The following is a 21,597-nucleotide window of genomic DNA, read 5'->3' as shown; positions in this document are numbered from 1 at the left end:
CAGAGTGAACACAGCTTCAGCTTATTTGCTAAACTATGTGAACATGCACTTTGCTAAGTGAATATGAACATTGCAAAGTGAGTAGCCTCTGCTCTTAGTAAATCAATGCCAATGACACTTTGACTGGCAGTGTGGGTTTAATTATACATTACTAATAATCATCATCATCATCCTAATGATAGGAAAAGCACTGAAATAATATTACCAATATGCATATCCAAGTCTATGTGGTGTTGTATTTGTTTGATTTATGTGGTGTTATCTGGCTTCTCTAAAAAATATTACTGATTTCTAAATTTAATCTGAAAATTGCTCAAACAGTTTATAAACATAATATTATTCTGTGTTAAAATATATAGTAATATAGCAATTTATAGTAAATAGGTATCACGTTAACATTTCAGATTTACATAAGGAGAACAATTGGATTAATATAATGCTTCATTGGTGATTTTAATTTAAAGAGTGTGTGTGCAGGTAAGACCTTTAAAATGTGATTTTTCTTCTTAAATGTTGTAAGATAACATGTCCAGTTTGTGAGGTGAAATCCCATTCATCTTGAAAAGTGATCACACAATACTAGGAGCTGTAGTGTGTTTAGGAGAAAGGTTAGCGATTAGTTAGCCTCTGGTCTTAAATAGTAGCCATTTGCTGGGAAAGGAGGGACTGAGGATGGAAGAAGGGCCTCTGTGTGTTAGAGGATAAAGGAACCCCTGACACAAGCATTTCTCAAAATGGCGGCAGGAGCCGTGCTTTCTTCCTATTCCCAGAGATGGGTGTCTATTGAAGAAAGAGACTGGAATTTTTGAAGCCATCTGTGACATGCAAGATGTCCATGACTGGGGAAAGGCTGTGGTGGTTTCTTTAGCCATGCACTGCAGTGATGGCAAAGAATTCTACATCTCTCAGCCCAGTAATCCAACGATTTGAGTACCTTATTCTCCCAGATTTGATAGGGTTAAACTGAGGCTGTGAATCCTGAGGTTTTCCTGAGCAATCCAATAAAATAAATCAATGTTTTCTTTTTCTTTTCTTAACACAGTTTGAATTGATTTGCTTCTGGTTGAGAGGCACTTTATGTCCTAAGCACTTGCACTGCAGCCTAGTGTAGGGCCATTAAATACTAGTGCAATATGTTTTAAGGTATCTCCTACGTGAATACACTCTGCTTAAATAGTACATCTCTCTGTAAGTAATGTAGCAGGGGCTCATTGCTGCAAACCACAAAAAGGAGGTATAGCTTGATCTAGAAACAAACAGGCTTTGGGCCATATCACTGCACAACACCACACTGCTGCACTACAAAGGGTGATTAATTGGTATTCTAACAAAGCAGGTATTTAAAAATGTTTGTTTATTGTCATATTTTGCAAGTATGGATTGGAAACCACATTTGTGGTTGGGAGAGTATAGTTAATCAATTGGCTGAAAGGGAGGGCTGCTCTCCCACACACTGCATTCTTTGCCCTTGTAGTGTGTAGGATGTTGTTGTTCAGTACATGGCTCAGATGCTGAGATGAGCTTACTGAGCCTTTCACAGCGTTGGAACCAGCAGATTTAACCATGTCCCTGCCACTCCAAGGAGGACTGCCAGGCCGGCTGGTCCCTCTAGCAGAGTTGGGTGTTTTAATTAGCTTCAAAATCAGGACACCGCGTTGCATTCTACCTGGCACATAAGCTGCCTGCATACACTTAACCTAATTACATACTTCCCAATGCTAATGCATATAATAAAGAAACAGATATTTCACATAATTGTAAATTCCACTTTATTGGGATAATTTAATGCGTTGCAACTGTACAGTGTGTTTTCTTTGCTCTCCCTGCAGCTTGAACTTAATCAGAAAACAATAAACAGCTCTTACTGGGGGCTCATTTGGTGGTTTTTGGAGTGCTCATTGCCTATGTATTCTTGTGTGTAGAACACGAGGGGTCAGATATTCGCTGGCCGGGAATCTGATCTCCTTTCACGGCTAGGAGTAGGAGTTATGTTAGTTTGCCAAACAAACAGGAATGCGTAGGAAGAGGATTGCTTTGAGTACAAAATAATGAATCTTAGTGGGCTGTTCAATTATCTCAACCTCCCTTATAAAGCAATACATTGCGAGTCAACTGTCACCAGAGATCAGCCAATGTCATAAATAAAATAAATCATTTGTATAACTATTATTATTATTATTATATTAACCCTACATAATACTGTAGATCATACCCTGTAAACGAAATTTCATTGTTTAAAAAAAGCCCTTCCCAAGAATGTTTTGATCAACTTGAAAACACTGGGCTACTGATGTTTTTTTTTTACATGGTGATTGTCGTTTTTGTTTTTTTTTTCTTTTTTTTCCTCCTTTTTTCTGCTTTTTCTCTAAAATTGTTACACTTTGAATTCCAAATGTACATCTAATATACAAATTGTCCTTTAAGAATAACAATGAAAGCCACACAAACTATGAACCAAGCAGACATGTGAAGAGGTGGTACTGTAGACACGTAAAAATTTAAAAAGACTCCTCACAGATTTTTTTAAAAATAAAATATTAACTATCAAGACATTTGATTGTGGCTTTGACAAAAAAAAAGCATGGTCCTATTATGCAGCTTGCATTTGGGCAATAGAAAAAAAATTTCACTTTCTAGTTGACTGGACTACTGAAACAGATACACTACAGTTCAGATATATTTTTTATTCTAAATACTGCTGGAATGGTACTAGACAATTAAAAAAAATAACTTTTCAAAATGTAAAATGCCCATTGTGAAACACTGTCCCTACAAACACCAGTCACTATTGTTCAGGATTACATTTCCATCTAGTACACACCGTAAATGCAAAGAGGTGGCAAGGTGACCACAATGGACGTAAATCATTCTTCCAAGTTATTCTCGGCAAAATTCACTTATTCACATAAATACATTAAGACGAGGATAAATAATGGCTAAAAAATAATAACAAAGAAATGTTTGCTCAAGATATAATAAAATAAATACATGTTACTTATTTGCATTTCCGACATCACAAAAATATTCATAAATAATAAGCAAAAAAAAAAAAAGTTCATATGCAAGTCACGTCCCCTTCATATCCATTTGGTCAAAAAAAAAAAAAAAACTTTTGCATGACACTGGCTAATACTAAATTCTAGCAGACTTACCTTCAAGTACATCATTAAATGTTTTTTGTTTTTTTTTTTGTGCCTTGCTTCGCAGTTATTGCACTGTCATGCTTATAAGACTAGGGTCCCTTTTCCTAGAACTATACGAGTCGCTGAAAGGAATAGAGCTGCTTTAGGGTAGACCATTCCTTTAAGCTGTTGGCACTCAGAATAATAAGATACATTAACAATTTCTTTCAGAAAAAAGTGAGGTAATTTAAAAGGAGTTACAGTTAGCTTCTCTTTCTCTCTCCCTGTCTGGAAGTCGCACTTGTAGTTACAAATGTGTCAGTTTGGGAGCTTCTTGCATCCTTCCCTGAGTCGTGTGATGAGAAGTTAGGTCTGTGTATGTGGGATGGGGGTCACAAGGTCCATGGTGATGGTTGCCTGGAATCTGTGCAGCGCAGCTGTAGTCCACACTGGCAGATGACGGGTGAGAAAGATGACCGACATTAAACATAGGACCAGAAGCTGGCATGGAATCAACAAAGTTCCCTCCAACATAAACAGGGCTGCCCTGCAAATTGGGATTGACAAAGCCGCTGTTGCTCTGCATGGTGTGATGGTCATACTCTGCACCAGGGTATCTTTTCTGCTGGGGCAAACAGCTGCTCAAAGGGGCTGTGTAGGCAGCCAGCCCGTACATGTTTTGCTGGGATTTGGCAAACGATGTTGGCGACGGGGCGTCGTAGCTGAGGCTATTAACGGTGGGCAGTTGGCTAGAATATCCGACGTGGCTGGAGCCACTTAGTGTTGGGCTGCGGTCTGGAGACTGGCCCCCTGGAGAGTGCATGATCCCCTTGGCTTTCTGGTCCTTCTTGTACTTCATTCTTCGGTTCTGGAACCAGATCTTGATCTGGCGCTCCGTCAGGTTCAGCAGGTTGGCCATTTCCACCCTGCGTGGGCGACACAGGTAGCGGTTGAAGTGGAATTCTTTTTCCAGTTCCACCAGTTGGGCGCTGGTGTACGCGGTCCGCACTCTCTTGGAAGCAGGGCCGGTGGGGCTCTTTTCCTCACAGTTGTCTCCTGGAATGGAAATAAAGGCACAAAGTTACGATTTGAACGCATAGATACATAAAACATACAGAAGTTCGGTTCACAACACCCCATACACATTTAGCTGGTGCCACAGAGATGCTGCTGTGGTGTCCCTTCAACTATGTGCATTGTGTAAGTACAAAGTTAATGGTTAACCGTATTGAATCATCTATCATGGATCATCTTCAACCATCTCCCAACTTTAAGCACGAACAGAGCCTTTACAAATTGAGGATGGGGGTATAATGATACGTTTATGGGTAATTTTATGTTCAGTTGGACCAGAGAAGGTTTCAGCTGCAATCATTTCAAATATACTGACTATTAAGAACTGAAACTGGAGGATTTTAGAATATAAAGGGCATTCCTGTGACCAAAATGTCTGCTTATTTTCTACCTTCATTATACAGTGTAATATATTTAAACTCACAATATAAAATATATAGACATCTATATATAGATCTATATATAGATCTATATATTAGGCCTGATGAGTAGCTATGCACACACATTGTAGAAATACATAAGTCTACCATCTGTCTTCTAAATCAAATGGGTTTCATCACTGCCTCTCTGACACTCTCCCACATGCCATACATTTTTCCACATTTTAGAATGCATAGAAGGCCAATTGATGTCTCAAATGTAAGGCTAGTGCTTAGGGTCTGCCCAGTAGTAAGTGCTGTTATCTGTATGTAGAGATTCAGAATTGCTGGGTATCTGACCTGACTATTCTGTTGAGGTACCATGTGATATTTACATTTTGTTCTTATCATGGAAAGAACTGTAATGCATGCAGATATAAGGTCTATACAATTTGTGGTTTCCATCATACAAATTCCTCAAAGAATTCAGTCGCCATTCATCTATTACAATACATATGTAGGGAACTTTAACATTATCATTAGCAAGTTGTAAAAGAGAATGGGTTATTCTGTGGTTTGTTGAAACCAGCTTGAGTTGATCACAATCCATCACAACAAAAATATCAGTCTCCCCTGCACTGGGCCTAGAGGTTCCTTTTTTTTTTGGCCACTTCATAGAACAGTCTATGAAACAGAGAAATATACCTGGAGGGGTGCTGGAATTTTTCTGCTTTGTATTTTGTCTCGATTCCTTCATCCATGGGAAGATCTGCTTACTCATGGTACCCTGGGAGGAGTTGGATGCATTGGAGGATTTGCTTTTTTTCTGTGTTGAGGTATTGCCATGGCTGGGTGAGGATGGTGGTAAAGATGGAGCTTGGTGAGGCTGGTCATTCATATTGGTTGTCTGGCTGGCATTTTGATTAGAAGATGTCCTCATGCAGCTGCCACTTATATCACTAGTCTTATGGTTTGGGGGCCTGATAGCAGATGGTTGGATTGAACAAGCTGAGCTTGGATAATCATTCTCTAGACTGGACTGGGAGTAAGGCTGGTGACTGGAGTTGTAGCTATAGGACTCAGGCTTGGCATATGTGTAACCACTGAAAAGTCCAGAGTTCTCATAGTAAGCTGTTTTCTGCATCCTGCTTTCTCTCAGTGATAGGGAGCTCACACCCTTATCAATGAGCATGGACCTCTTCTGTCACTTTTTCGTCCACCCCTAAGGATAAAAAGTACATTTTGTTACCAATTAAATCTGTAAAATAAAGTAAACAAATTACAAGCTCATGAACATTGAAACATTGGGGTAATAATCAATTGGGCAAAGCATGCAGAAAAAGTCTAGTAAGCTTAGCATCCCTTGAAACAGATTTGCCTGCAGTGTGCTGTGTGCACAGGAACATAGGTTCTAAGTGTAGCTCTAAATGTATTGGGGTTGATTACTAAAGCAGTAGAGTAGAGTATTAAATAAGGTGCACATGGATTTTTTGCTTGCACACAATTGGTCCTGGTTCTACTTCTATAGTAACTCAGTATTTTTGTGTGACATGAAAGTCTCATAAAGAAACAAATTTGGGGCAAATTTTTATTTTTTATATATGGCATACAAATGTATACAACCTTAATACAACAAGAACATTTTTAGCTGTAGTTACATCAATTAATATTCATACAGTGAGAGGACATACACAAATATGCTTGGAGTGCAACTAAACAATAATAAGTGACTTGACTTGGCTGTTGTACATCCCACATAAATGCTCACAGTACTGAGCTTACTACTATATATAGGCCTAGGGTTGTTTAATTACATAACCAAACAGTGCGGCCAGCTAGGCCTTTTCATTCTATTAGCTTTTCTGTGTTTTACTCCATGAAAAGTTTTATTTTCTGACAGGAAATCCTGCAATGGCAAACTGGAAGTGTTATGTGTACACACACTGCTCTGGATAAAATGGATTTGCTTGGGGTATTAATATGTTTCCCTCTGTCTTTCAACAGCTATTAAATCCCTTTTCTCAAGGGTGACCAACAAGGCATCAATCTCTGGATGAAGATATGTTTTGTAATATTTTTAAAACGCTTAGACCTGACATGCCTAAAAATTTGGATAAAGATTAACTTGCCCCACCACCCTGCAGCCTGTGTGAGCTGTATATGCCATGATGGATTGAACTACATTCAGAACTTGAAAAACTTTGTCCTATGTCCTTTGTAAGCTGGGCCTTGTAACTCCTCCAGTTAAAATATAACTACTTCTATTCAACATCCTTGTGTTTGATCCACTTGAGGGGGGAAAAAACGCTATGTCAGCTTTTGTAAAATGTAATTATTTGATGCCTTTTATAAGAAATAGCAGCTAAACTGCATGTGTTGTGTATTTTCACTGCAAGGTATAGCAGTGCATGTTGTGACAGTAATTGTTTAAATAGTGGCACCATTGCCAATATCACAAGATTTATTATCTTGTCCATATTAGCATAACGACTGAAGAAAAATGGAAAGCAATTACACAAACAGTATAGTTTAATCAAATAAACTATAAAATATAATGAAAGTTGCACTTTGCATTATTAGTATATTTCATATAAATGATCAGAAGTGCAATTCAGCTTTTATTTAGTGTCTTTTTCAACCAGCTATTCCCTCCCACTTGGATTAATGACTAAATCTGCAAATAAGTCCACCAACTGTGTGTATTCCTGAAAGTTTTGTGTAGTAAGTACCCTGATCCACAACATTAAACTGATTATTGGCAACGTGGTGTTTAAGGTCATTGGATACAATTTGGCTTACAGTAAGAAGAAGAGAATGTAAACACTGTGGTCTGATGTGCAAAATAATACAGAAGGATATTATAAATGATCAGGGTGACATCATCTAGCCACCGTGGAATAAATTAAGCTGGACTTCAGTAGTGAATGGTATGAATTGATCATGTTGCTTGAAGACACTATCAGCTATAGATTGCTTTCTAGCACATTGTTCACAGCAGCACAACACACGACAAACAATCTACTGCGATTCTAGAATGCCTTATACATAGAATTATGTTTAGTAACAGCCTGCAAGAGGCTTATTCTTTTTCAGAAAGATCCAACTGTTTCTGAACTCTGCTTGAACCTAAATAAGAAGCAACGTGCAATAAATCACTTGGACAAAGGGCAAACGTATTGAGGTTCATCTCTTAACGGCACAAGAAAAGATATTCCAGAGCTGTTGTGTGTTAATGAAATACACATTGCTAAACATACAACAGAAACATACTAAGAAATATAATCTTTGTGTAGAAATGATAAATTATCTGATAAATGCTGATTTCATACAGACTGAAAGCTCTTTCAGGACTGAACCCCCTCTCTCGCCTCTATCCACAATGCCTTGGAGCACCATAGGGTGACAATATAAAATGCTATGTTTTATTTTACATTTAGCCAGGGGCTTCCATCTACCCCACTGCCATAAGTTCCATAGTTTTAAAGTTGCACAAACAACAAAGCAACATGTTAAAAAAAAAACTTGTTTATATAGCTTCTCTGCCTTAAGTTTGTTCCTTGTTACAAGCACACATTGCATGGCCCACGTTAAATAGAAATTGCATGCGCAAGCAGGCTTTTGATTATTAAGCAGGCAGTGTCCACACAGAGCATATCAATGCACCTGTCATTGGGGTTTGGAGAGAAATTTATGACTGCTGGGGTAGGGAAGGCTTCTGCGAGGAGGGGGACAACATCCCCAGAACTTTCACAAATGTAAAATAGGCCGAGCGTAGGAGGAAGACCAGAAAAGAATCCCCTACTCCGCAAATTTTTCCCTTTTACAAGCCTGTTGAGCAGAATTATAAAAGGTGGCCTGGGCAGTTTGTTCGGAGAACTTGCCTTTAGCAGGACGCGGACAAACCTCTGCCACCTTCTTATGGATTAAAAAAATGCGGATTTAAAAAAAAAGGGGAAAATCTGGAGGAAATTCTGGTCAAACTCTTCTTAAAGGAATAATTATTTTCTGGCTCTTGGAACACACATCATGGGAATGGTCACATCATAAAGTGGAGGATGTTGATACTATGTCACTGGTCTATTTGGATATATTTCCTCGGGATATCTCTGTTATCAGCAGCCTGCTCACTCGCTGAATAATCTGGGTTCACATGTGAATTATGGGAATATATATATAAAATGGGTTCTGTCTGGAGATTGTATCTACACATATTTGTAGACTCCGAACGTTCTACCATAAGATCCCTCAATGATCATTGCACACTGTGTTGCTGCAGATATTTATCATATTTCCTTGTCGTCCTATTAATGTTACGATCATCATTATATTATATGTTGGGTGATATTTATTATTATAGTGCTATAAATGATGTTTGCTGATTTATAGGTATGTGCATGTTCAATAATTTGCCATAGTAAATGTGTGTCCATTGTTATCCAGGAATTACTACGTTATAGACAAGATCAACTTATGATCCGCATATCTGAGGCAGGAAATACAAACTCCACCAAGCACAGCAAAGTGGAACATTATGGAACTTGTAGTTCCACCACTAATGGCAGGTTGGGGCTGTAGTTCCTCTAGAGCTGGGAAGAAATGCATCTTGCAGTTCTTCCATGGATAGTAGGGACTGAAGCGACTTGTTGTTCCTTACGGATATAAGGGAGGTGATGGGACAAGAGCTTGGAAGGCATGATGCAATTTGCAGTTCCTCCACAGCTAGCAGGAGGGCATGATGTCGCTTACAGTTGTTGCACAAAAAAAAATATGACGGTAAATGATGGGTCAAGTAGTTCCTGCACAGATGGGGGTGGCACCATTGGGCTTGCAGTTGCACCACAGAAAGAGGGGCATATAGGTTACCCAAAACCTCTTAAAAATACCTGCATGGTTCAGATTACGCATTTGGCTCCGTAATAGGTACATTATAATGGCTACTTACCGTTGTGCCCTCCTTGCTCAGGTTTTGTATCTGACCTTCTTGAGATAACGGCCTGTCCTATTCCTTCCGGTCCCAAACGAGCTGCAAAATATGAAAAATATGTGTATTATTGAGATTTATTTTTAACAGACATTATCTAAAAAAGATGAGGAGTAAAATCGGCTTAGTTGCACACAGTGCATTATCCTTCCCTTGCAAAAAAGAATTTCAGACCCTTGTTTGTCTATGAATGATATTCCATGTGCTCTAGCTATATACACAGATAGGATGACACTTATTTCCTATAAAACTGCCAATAGCCCTACAACATAGGAACTGTCCTAAACTATATCAAAGCATTTAACGACAATGTTATCCATACTGGTCATTTTATATGTCACCAGCAGTATTCATTCATATAGATTCTGAGCAAAAGAAGTGCAGATGAGAAACAGAAAAACGCTGATAGAACTCCAAATACATTATCATCCTGATATGAATGCATAATAACGGTCAAAATAGCCAACAGGCAATACATAAATATCAAGGCTTGCTCCTGTAATGTATCTTTCTATAACAATTTTAAATGTGTCGACTAAAGTCCTTCTATGGATCTCACACAAAGACAAGCTAGGCCACATAAGAGACAAATCTAGCTACCATAAGCCATTCCAATGACCTTTGGCTTGTATAGTAATAACTCACCGCTTAATGAACAACCAACTGAACAGCCCGCAGTAGCTCTGAGCAGAAGAACACTAACAACTTTCCTCCAAATCCTCATTATCACAGCCCAATCCCGCCATGAAGCAGCGATTTTCAAGGCTAAATGAGATTGTATGAAGAGCCGGGTGATACAGAGCAGCGCGATTGTACGGGGTACCTGGGACAAGGCAGGTCCAATATCATCTTATGTCATGTATTCGGTATTCACGTGACTCTCAGATTATCAATCCATAGAGTTTCTATTGTCAGATTGTGTATCTGTAGAGTTTCTATTGTAACCAGATGCGTTGCAAAAGAAGGAAAATTGTTGCGTTACTGCAGCGCTAAGGAGCGTTCTTGATCTTTCTACATCAAGTACAGATGTATGATCTGCTCCAAGGTAGGTATCTCCAGCTTACTCCATACTGAAGGAAATGTCGCAAGAATTGCGCCTATCTGTGGGCGCTAATGGGAATGAGATGTATGCATCTAAAAATCAGCATCAGGATCATTAGGAGTATGTGCAAGATGAGAAAAAAAATGAATGCTTTTTGATGACGCTAACGTGACAAAAAGAGGGCGATGTATTAAAGTTATCAGTGGTTTAAAACAAGTAGTGTGTTCATTACTGTGAATATTAATAACATTTTGGGGTTGTGGTGAAATGAAATGAAACGTTTCCTCACTAATGTGATTTACATGGCCTGGCATGAGCTGGAGGGCAAACAAAGGAGCAGAAATGGCCACTGACTTGAATAAAATGTTACAGGTAACCTCCCTCTCTCTTCCATATTAATGTGCAGGACTTTAAAGGTATGTACTGTGCCCTACAATTGGCTTATTCGGGTTGGAGGCCTTAAAAATGATTTTTCTTCGGCTGAGGCTTGTCTATAAAAGATCCATTAATTGTAAAGTGTAAGCGCTTTCTCAATGAATAGCCAAAATGGTGCATTTTCTTCAATAGCTGGGTGCCAAATTATCTGACACAACAGCAAAAGTTATGAAATAGAGGAAAAATAAGGAATATTTGGGTTGTTTTACACAAAAAAAAAAAAAGCATACGGACACAAGTATCTGGATGTGAGATTTGGGTTCAGCTAAAAACTAGATCAATTTTCAGGTAGGTCAAGCTTCCTAAACCTAGGTTACAAAGAATGCACATATAGAGAACACGCTGGGACATATTACATAATATTTAAAAGAAGTGGAAAAAGTAGAGAGTCATGTCAGGATTTAGTACAAGAATTCCAGTTCCTATGGATCTATGCCCTCTGTTATTCAGAACAGTTTTTGAGAAAATAAAGATATTATTGACAATTAATGCCAAATAAAAGTGTGAAAATATAAAAACGTAAGCATATATCACCTATATAAGTGCATACATGGCTTTGGAAAATCGTGCCTATAGAAGTGGCATTAACATTAAATTGACTGTAAATATACATAAATCAGCCTGTCTGTTCCAAGCCCAATAGCCCAAGACACTCTGTTAATGTGGTGTTCAATCTTACTTTGACAGAGGCAAAAGGAGAATTTATTTCAATGAGATCCATACCTAGTATAATATAATGTGTACCTATACATACCATGCATATATTTATAATGGTAACCCTCCAATGCAAATAAAATGGATAACGGCAATAATAAAGCAATTATCGTGCATTAATTGTACCGTTCATGAATGTACACTATATATACCTGGTCTAATAATGTCAAAATGTTTATTGGAACCCACATTGCTTTTTTCTTTTTCAAGTAAAGTCCCACATGCTTAAAAATACTGAAAACACAATAAATCTTTATAGCATAGCTTGATAAAGGCTCCATACAACGATTCGTTCAAAGGCTTCCGTTTGTCATGCAAGATCTTACCTGTGTATCAATTTATCATAAACCTGGCTTCTTCAGCCTCTGTGGCTGTATGTGCAGGAGCTATGATATATCCTTCACCCTTTGTCTGTGTGGAACAGTCTGTCCTAACCCTGATCTTGCGGTTTTGCAGACATTTCCACCTACAGTAGCAGAGCACAGTATTCCCGATAGAGTGGGGTGCAGGCTAGCACTCACCTACCAATTAAAGTGAGGGCAATGAACTTCTCATAATATTTAAATCCACCAGCGTGGCCAAATTAAGAGTGGGTCAATTGTATTTTTTATTTGAACGAGGCACCAAGTTCGGATTGATGATGTAAGTAAAGTGCCTTTATAATCACAAGTATAGGCACTGCCTTAAAATTTAAACCTATTTGTTCACGTGATCTCTATACCTTGCTACATACCCCCAGGCTGTGTTTTTTAACCTATATCATTCCAACCAGACCCAAATTTTGTTACAGTTCTCAGCTGTTCTGGCTTTCATTTGATGCCAAGATATATGGCATACCACATTATGTAGATTTTTCATGGATGTACCAGTATTATTTGCATAAAACAACCCAAATCTGCCCATTTCCTAAGAAAACAGCATGCTTTTTTACAAGAGTGTATTTGCAATGGGTTTACTTTAATAGTGGCTTAGTTCCGATGTACTGACAATATTTGTCATTATTGCACTATATTCCGATTTAATTACAGCAATAACAGGTAATAATAATTGAAAAAATGACATTACAGAATTAAAAAACGGATAAGAAAACGGATATTACATACAATACATTGTTTCTTCTTTGGTATCTGTTATCAATAAAGTATCATTTAAGAAATATCATCAATATATCACCCAATAAAAATATTTTGTTGACTGCTATTTCTTTGTTTTTTGTTTTTTGTTATGTATGGTTATCCAATAAATATATATTGATTTGCGCTTTGCATTTTTCTCGTCTTAAAAAGAATAATCTTGAACCGAGCAAATAAACATAAACAGAGTATAAGAAGCGTGCTCCTCTTATGTTACCCGGGATCAAAGACACTAATCATTTGGTAACATGTTTGCATTTTCATTTTGGTAAACTTAAATTAAGAACATAAGATGTACACAATATTATCAAACAGCACAGTCCAATGTAACCATATAGCAAAAAAAGTTACATTACAATGTGATTACACTAGACCAGGGTGGACTGTATACAAGAACAGCGTCCAGCTGAGTGAACGTGGAAAGAAAAAGAAATATATTTATATGTTATTTTTCTTTCCCGGTCGTGAGAATGTATCTTTAGTGTAATCTAATTCAAGGAGTGGATCCACAGCAAGTCAACCGCAGCATATGTTCATAGGGCAATAAAAGTGGGAGATTTACGGCTCTCGGCCGGCCCCCAGCAGACTAGCACCCTTTCAGGAATTACTTACTGTGATTTATAACAACAACTTGGGCAATTGTCAACTGATAAAACGTCCATTGCTACATCTAGGAAATAAATGCTATTAGTATAGACTCGATCATTTTTCCTAAACCCTGGCTTTCCTATATTTTACATTTACCCACTAAACTTCGTGTTTTGTTTTGTTTTTTTACATTTAATAAACAAAAATATGTACATGTTAAAAATATGCACCCTATTCTGTACAGTATTGGAATAAAGCGACAGTAAAGCATAATATTAATACAGTAACAGTACAGTATTAAATACACATACCAAGATGTACACAATTCAGGACAACAGAAGAAAAACATGAATATTTTAGGTACATTTCCAATGAGCCAAGCAACACCACCTATGCCAATCGGTGAATATTAACCTATTTACAAAAAAAATAAAATAAAAAGCAGATAGTGTCATAGTTGAATGTTAGTAAATAAGTAATAGGTTCCAACTGATGTCTCTCCACGTTCTACAGTGAGACACAGGCGGATCAGTAAATATCCATTTGCTGTTATAGATTGCTCCAAATGGTGGGGATAAATGGTCTTGTCCAGGCGAAAATTATCCATTTTAAGTGTAATAGTAATGACTATGGCGGAGTTTAAAGGCACACTCGGAAATCATTATGTGTTAACGCTTGCCTTGGGTAAAATTTCAGCTCTATGCTGTACCCATTCTATTATGACGCAAGATAAAATTTACGACCTAAGCCTGAAAAGAAGTTCAGGGCCCTTTCTCACTGTTTTAAGAATAGGCAGCAGATGCCCTGACAGTCAGTATTGTTCCCAAGAAAACCCAAGGCATCCACTAAATCTGAGCCATTTCAGCCCTCATACAAATCTAAGTAAATCCTTTCAATTCCCTTTACTGCCCAAGCTATCCCCAAGCAGAACTCAGAGAGCAGTTGCATACATCATCCTAATTTTCTTATAAACCCTAAGCATTCTGAAACAAAGGTCACTAAATCAGCCTATGTCGACTTGTGAGTACAGCAAGGAAGCAGCAAAGGCTCCTATTTATCAAAGATATGACAGCTAAGTTCTATTAGAAAATATCTGAGAGAAATAAAATAATCAAGACATACCCACCAAAGATCTCTTTTCTTCAGCTATCAAAGAGATAGTAGGAGTGCAGAGTATACAGACTGCTCTCTTTGTATATAATATTCTTGGGATCTCTTCAGTTTTCAAGTCTGATAGAGTCCTTTGCTTGGCAAATTAATGACGACGCTGTGTTTCTTAAGGGACGTGCTGAATTAATTATTTCGTGGATCACGTGGGTCAGGAGTTGAAGAAACCTATTCTTGGCATCTTCCATCCACTTTGATATTGAACATGTTAGGAACATTTCTAGAGCACCCTGTGCTGCCTCTGTGTTTACAAAATCAATGGGAAGCCTTGCAAGATGGCTGGAAACCTCTGAAGCTCTGCATTGAAAAATCCTGATTTACTGTACTGTACAGTGGGAGCTGTTTGCTATTGACTCAGCCTTCCCTTCATTCTTTTCATAACGACTAGTGGTGATATAATACACAGAATTTTATTGATGTATTGTTAGTAGCAGAGGAGGAGCCATTAGACAGCACACAGCCATATCTGCTACACACACTACATGCCTACTCAAAGTGCCATTCATTTCCAGTTTTTTTTTTCTTCAAATGTGCCCTATCACTTCTACTCTGGTACCCCTGAGTGGAGTTTGCTCATATTGTCTTTTTATTTATTCATTGAACCAAAGTTGAGCTGTACCCAATAAAGTTTGTGCATTGGTTTCTTCAGCACAGTATGTTCTACATAGTTATAAGAAGCTATGCAGGGCAGGTAGAGTCCCAGCTGACTTTACCCACGAACAAAGACATTCCAGTCTTACCTAAGGTGGGTACTCAATGCTGGTATATTGGATATTGTGGATGGGGGAGGGGGTGGGGGGTGCTGTGTGTGTGTGTGTGTTGGTGAAGGGGTGGTGTAAATATGCCTCTAAATAATAAATCTAGGCTTATAAGACATGGCTTCATTTGTATTAGTTAAATAACACACACACAAAAATGACAGTAGAAGTTGAAGAAACAAATTATATCAATTGCAGTAATATTGCAGTTCAAGCTATGCACCACATTAATTAAGTTTTAAGATGTCTTTATGTGTTTCATATTGTTACATGTATAAACAAACATATATAAAATATGTATACACATCCTTGCTTTGTATGTACTTACCTCATCCATGTACCAGTAAGCACACATCCATAGGTACATACATTCATCACACACAAAGCTCCACACATACATGTGTTCTCTGATTATACAGCCCCCTCCCCCCTCCCCCCTTCTTATATTTCATATTTGCAGTCAGAAGCGAGTATGCACATAGGGAAATTACATTTCAAATATGAAGAGAGGCATTGACATGAAATTGGATGGAGTCAGAACGGGTTTTTGCAGCTATTTTATCCATAACCAGAAATTCCCATTTAGCACCTATAATGCTGGGTGAGATCCCAAAACACAAAGACCAGGGCTTTTATACAATCACTAAGGAGGATTTATAGGGGAACTGTGTCTCAATTTTTGGTAGGATACAGTATTTGGCCCTTGCATTTATTTATACCCAGCTATCACCCTCTATTAGAAGATGTAATGCATATTTTTGAAAATACAGGATAATTATTAATTTGGCTTTGCGAATTGATACCTGGAGCAGCCAATGAGCCCATTCATACGACTGTGAAAAGTTGTACAAAGAGGGCTTATACAAATACTGAATGTAAAAGGCTCCTAGGTCTAAAATAGGGAGTTAAGGTCCGAAAGGTCAAGGGTTTAGAGGTCAGCTCTCCCGGCTGAAATACAACTAATCGCATAGAAAATTTGTCCTCCAGATGAACCTGCGAACCGAACTTCAGTAAAAAAAATACCTTTTCTCTCTCACAACGTGAAGCTACATCTTCCCACTATGAATTGTGTGCTTTTATTGTCATAGACACAATGGTCTTAATACATAGAAAAGCCATCTTTAATATCTGGACGTCTAGTCAACTATTGCTGTGTATAGCCTGAGAACAGGACCTCAGTCCAAGACAGAACAAAGAATACACTCTGCTTCTGGTTATGTTATCAGCCGTTAGACTGCGAATTCTAGTCATCCTAGATAAGAATTCCTAACATACTCCTTGTAAACTCAGCTTCCTGTCTTGTGCTTCTGTTTGCTTGACATATATTTTATTTCAGGGGATGCTAATATCAAGCATGTGATACCTATTTCAAAGATGGCCATTAACACCGTAATTTTTGTTTTCCCTCACACCATCAAATCTCAAACAAAAACAATTAAAAAAATATCATCAAACCAAATTCAGTGGTCGAATTTTTAAAGTGTAAGTTTATTTAAGAAAAAAAACGAAGAGTAAAAATGTATCTGCCATCACCTTTCTATTGTTTTGACCTGGGAAGAGTGTGACCTTCGTTTTACATTCCAATAAAATATGTATAACATTTTCACATAAAACCGTCACCTGAAAAAAGTATAGCATAAAATACATTTTTTTTTCTTTCTTATTTGAAGGATAAATATTTTTTTTTTTTACAATGGTCATTATTTTTTTTTTCCTACCGCACCTCTTGGAAGACTGAATCTACGAAGTGAAATACATTCAAATAACAGTTTTGTTTTAAGTGTGAACATACATTACCAACACAAAAATAATAATACAAAAAATATATGCTACAATGTAAATGTACATCTCTTGTCTCTGAGTTTTTTTGGGGTGGTGGGAATTCTCCCATAAAAATAACATTTTTTTTACACATTCCTCTTGTTTACTGAAAACCCAAAAGGACAGTAGCTACAAAATGTGATCAAACACATAAAACTATGTAATAGCCATTGTCATGTAACCTAATTCTAAAAACAGTCATAATTATGTACTCTTAAAAATGTGGAAGCCAGTATTTTCCCTCCATAAAAATTAATTCAGAAACATCTATCTTCCTGTCCTTCCTGAATATTTGGTATTGGAATATTTTTTTGTTATTTTTTATATTTTTTTAACATGTTAGATAGCTTCTTATTAAATAAATACGTGAATTAACTTTACAAATAAAATAACCCGTTTATTTTATACCCTTTTTTTGTATTTTGGTAGAGAGTGTTCCATACTGGCAGTAACAAAGAATAATAACGAAATAATGGCACAGGGTGCCCATATGGTCTCCACATTTATGCTTTAAGAAACCACTAACTTGCTCTCTCCCTCTCTCATTTCCTTGTTAACCCAATGCTGCCCTGTACAGTAAAACAACATACATACAGAATTGGAGTTTACCTAAGATACAATTCCACTGCTTTCTTTGTGATGTCTTCCTGATGTAAATAAACACAAAAAAATATGTTCATCAAACAGTGTCCAGAGCAATATACAAAGGAGACAGTCGAATTGTGGAAATGTCCAAGAAGGAATTATTGTAAGCTTGGTGCCAATAAGCGAGTTTGAGAGTCCTGTGAAATGGTATGAAAGCCACAGGCTTAAAATGCTGAATTTAGGAAGTACTGTCAATATTTTGGGCAATCACAGCTTGATAGGGAAGAATAAAAAGTTAGAAAAAAAAACGAATTTTTCTATAAAGAGGTCAAATCAGTCTGATGGTCCTTAGTAACAGTGTGCACGTTCTGAGAAGGAGCGGAGGAAGATCTTCCTTTTGTATTGGGCAGTTTGTGGTCTTTCTTCCATTTCATCCTTCTGTTCTGGAACCAGATTTTGATCTGGCGCTCAGAAAGGCACAAACTGTGGGCGATTTCTATCCTACGACGCCTGGTCAGGTACCTGTTAAAATGAAATTCTTTTTCCAGTTCCAGAACTTGCTGCCTGGTGTATGCTGTCCTGGATCGCTTGGGTTCCCCTCCGGTGTAATTTGGATTGACTGGGAAAAATAAAATAAAATAAGAGAAATTGTGTAAAAAATCTGCAGTTCACTGGTCAATACAAATAGTCACAAGAAAGAGAGAGAGAGAGAGAGAGAAACGTGCACTGCAGTCTTTACAATATATATGGATATCTGCTTAATTCATGCACACACGTTTAAGATGGAGTTTGGTACTGAGCTGAAAAAACAAAGCCACATGGCCAACGGCCTATTCCCTCAACCATAAAAATTTATGATGAGTGTAATGGCTTCCCAGGTTTAAAAGTCCATAAATAATATTTTCAGCAGCTTCCAAGTAAGCAGTGTTTGAGCAAATGCTGGGGCTTACCTGAGTTCACGTGGACTTTCTTCATCCAGGGGTACACTATGGCAGGCTGCTTGGAGAGGCTCCCATTTTTGGGGTGCTGCTGTTGAGTGCAGGGTCTGGAGACCGGGACAGGAGGTGGGCAGTGGTCCTCTGAAGCAGGGCAGTGGTTCTGTGGTCCGCTTTGGTCCTGCCCATGACCCCGAGGCTGCAATGCAGAGCCCTGTGCCTGGCTACAGCTGAAGGAGTCTTCGCTATAGTTTGGCCGGGAGTAGATTGCTTGGTGCTGATAGTCAGAGCCCTGCGGGGAGCTGTAGAATTCAGAGCCTTGCTCTGCTAGGTAGCTGTTCTGTAAATATTCCTCGCAAGGAGGAAATTTAGGATCCACATACTTAGAGTTTACCATATACGAACTCATGGCCATTAATTTCTGAGGATAGAAAATACTAATTTTTCTGGTGTTGTCTTTTTTCTGCCTCCATAAAGCCCTCCTACTTGCTGTCAACTGAATAAAGTTAGGTGGCCACGTGACCTCGCCAGCCAATCGCAGGGCAGAAACTTTATCACTGGATTTAATTGTACCTCATAATTTTCAGAAAATAACAAAATAATATTGATTTAATTGGATCATTATGAGAACACGCCCCCACTCTTTTCTTAATCACAGATTTTTAAGATACAATAAAAAAAAAAGGTTACGTGATTTATGTGAAATAGCTACATTTAGATAAACAAAAATCACTTGATATAATTTCTGTCAAATTCTGATTCCAATTTTTTCATTGCATTGATCTAAAATCTGATGTATGTTAAAGCTGAGAAACCCTATTTCATTCCTGCTAGAGTCCCATGGAAAAAAAAAAAAGAGATCTTAAATTGTCAGGAGAACATCAGGGGGACCATAACATGTACAATAGACCTGTCTTGGCTTTGTCTTACAAGGGGTCATCCAAAAGTTACCAGAATCTAGTCAGGTTGAAAAAATCAGGCAATCAGTAACTCGTGGTTGACTGTTTGCAGGCTGAAATTGGAAAATAATACAAGGGGGCAATAAAAAAATAAGTAGTTAATCTGCAAATACGACTATTTAAGACAGAAAGTTTTTACACCTCTGAAATATTTGATATTTAAAAGTAAATGGAGTAGTGTATTAATAGGTCCTTTGTGTGGAATTGAACTGCAAAGCTAGAGCTTATTGTTAGATGCATAGAAGATAATTATTGACAGTGAAAACAAATAAAATAAAAATAAATTAATGTGTGTGTGTGTGTGTGTGTGTGTGTGTGTGTGTGTGTGTGTGTCTGTGTGTCTGTGTGTCTGTGTGTGTAGTGGTAATAAAAAAGTAATTTTATAACTTTTATAACACAGCATGATCATAGAAGGCACATATAGTTTAAGCATGCAGAATTATTTTATGAGGTTGTACATTTTATTTTAACTATAATCCCTTTAACAGTAGATGGAATATTGATATGATCCACTATGAAAATGAATGACGGGATGGTCAATATCTATAGTAAAATCCCATCTTATTACCTCCCGTATAGTATGTTCATATTACATAATCTAGATGAGTCAAATCGAAGTTTTTGCATCGACCATATATTCCCCTAGAATCGAATCTGTGACTATGTGAACACCACACAAATTCGGTTCTACAGGGTACATATAGACAACGTAATAACAGTTCTTCTACCTAGTGTAAGTGTATGTGGTACTTATCACCTAGTGTCTGCAGGATAGTGTCATGACAGATGGAATAAGATCAGTAAAAATCAAACAAAATCAAACACTAGGACGTCAGAGAAAAAAAAAAAAGTTAACTGATATAACAAAAAAATGACTGTAACAAGAATGTAGCTATATGATGTATGCATGCATGAAGGTATCTATATATGGAAATGCCATGTATTATAACTATGATTTTACATTTGAATACAGCTGCTTTTTAATGTGCAAACCATTAAGACAGCAGCTAGGTTGTAAAAGTGTCAAACCTATACTGATTGCAGGTTTGATGACCAGATAACATCAGGTCCCTCAACACACCGCACCTACTCTGTATCGACAGGTCCAAGAAGAAGGTTCAGCTTGTAGGAGGATAAGTAAACAAATAAAATCACTGCTTGTATGCAATATGTTTCTTTTCCTGTACATAAAAACATAATCCCACATGACATCTGATGACTTCACAGGTCACCGAACCAAAATTCTTAAGAAGAACTGCAAGGTTCAAATGCAGCCACAACGTGCAAACATTACATGCTAAACAAATCGTTAGGTTTACAAATATAACACATTCTGTATTATAAGAACATAATTAGTTGAGAATAAAATAAATAAAACTATACAAAATGCAGGAAGGGTCAAGTATTACATACCAGTCAAGTTTCTTCTGAGAAACCAACCTTTGGACTATATTCAGAAATTAGTGTGGCAGCGTTTATGGTGAAGTCCAGGTCAAAAGGGCATTTGAAATCATTTGCAAACATATCACAAGGTTTCATTATTTTTACGTGGTCGACAGTCACACAGAGGAGTACAAAAGTTCACGATTTGTTCCTGACCCATGAGCAAACTTGCTGAGCTCCTCTGTGCTAAAACAGCTCCAAACCCAAGGAGACTGCTTTCACCATGTGCCCAACATTTTGAGTCCTCTGTAAAAGGTAAGTCCCCCTGTTATCACCTTCTACTAGATTATACATTGTAACAGCCACATTTTGTTTAATAACTTAATTTTTCTGAACAAAATAATTATATATTCAGTAATAATTCATTACTTTTTCATTTTAAATACATGTATAAATCCATGAAATTTACTATATTGACATCTGTCTTTTAAAATTATATTGATTTCTGTCAAACTGTGTACGCTTTTATTAGTCAAAAATG

At 37.5% G+C, this 21,597-nt stretch overlaps 2 protein-coding genes across 2 annotated transcripts; both read right to left on the bottom strand.

Moving 5' to 3' along the window:
* Positions 1-3,040: 3,040 nt before the first annotated feature.
* On the bottom strand, positions 3,041-14,698 carry HOXD3 (homeobox D3). Its single transcript, XM_018558072.1, has 4 exons — positions 14,571-14,698; positions 9,498-9,578; positions 5,261-5,777; positions 3,041-4,178 (listed from the first exon to the last, which is right to left on the bottom strand). The coding sequence occupies exons 3-4, from the start codon at positions 5,745-5,747 to the stop codon at positions 3,430-3,432; spliced, it is 1,236 nt and encodes a 411-aa protein (XP_018413574.1). The 5' UTR covers positions 5,748-5,777; positions 9,498-9,578; positions 14,571-14,698; the 3' UTR covers positions 3,041-3,429.
* A 3,367-nt stretch (positions 14,699-18,065) lies between these two features.
* On the bottom strand, positions 18,066-19,288 carry HOXD4 (homeobox D4). The gene is made up of 2 exons (XM_018558079.1): positions 18,730-19,288; positions 18,066-18,398 (listed from the first exon to the last, which is right to left on the bottom strand). The coding sequence occupies exons 1-2, from the start codon at positions 19,127-19,129 to the stop codon at positions 18,097-18,099; spliced, it is 702 nt and encodes a 233-aa protein (XP_018413581.1). The 5' UTR covers positions 19,130-19,288; the 3' UTR covers positions 18,066-18,096.
* Between the last annotated feature and the right edge of the window lie 2,309 nt (positions 19,289-21,597).

This window comes from Nanorana parkeri, unplaced genomic scaffold (genome assembly GCF_000935625.1).
Source record: "Nanorana parkeri isolate BGI_ZX_2015 unplaced genomic scaffold, ASM93562v1 scaffold319, whole genome shotgun sequence".
Classification (NCBI taxonomy): Eukaryota; Metazoa; Chordata; class Amphibia; order Anura; family Dicroglossidae; genus Nanorana; species Nanorana parkeri.
Note: the sequence above shows the minus strand (reverse complement) of the source record. Positions and strands in the feature narration are given on the sequence as shown.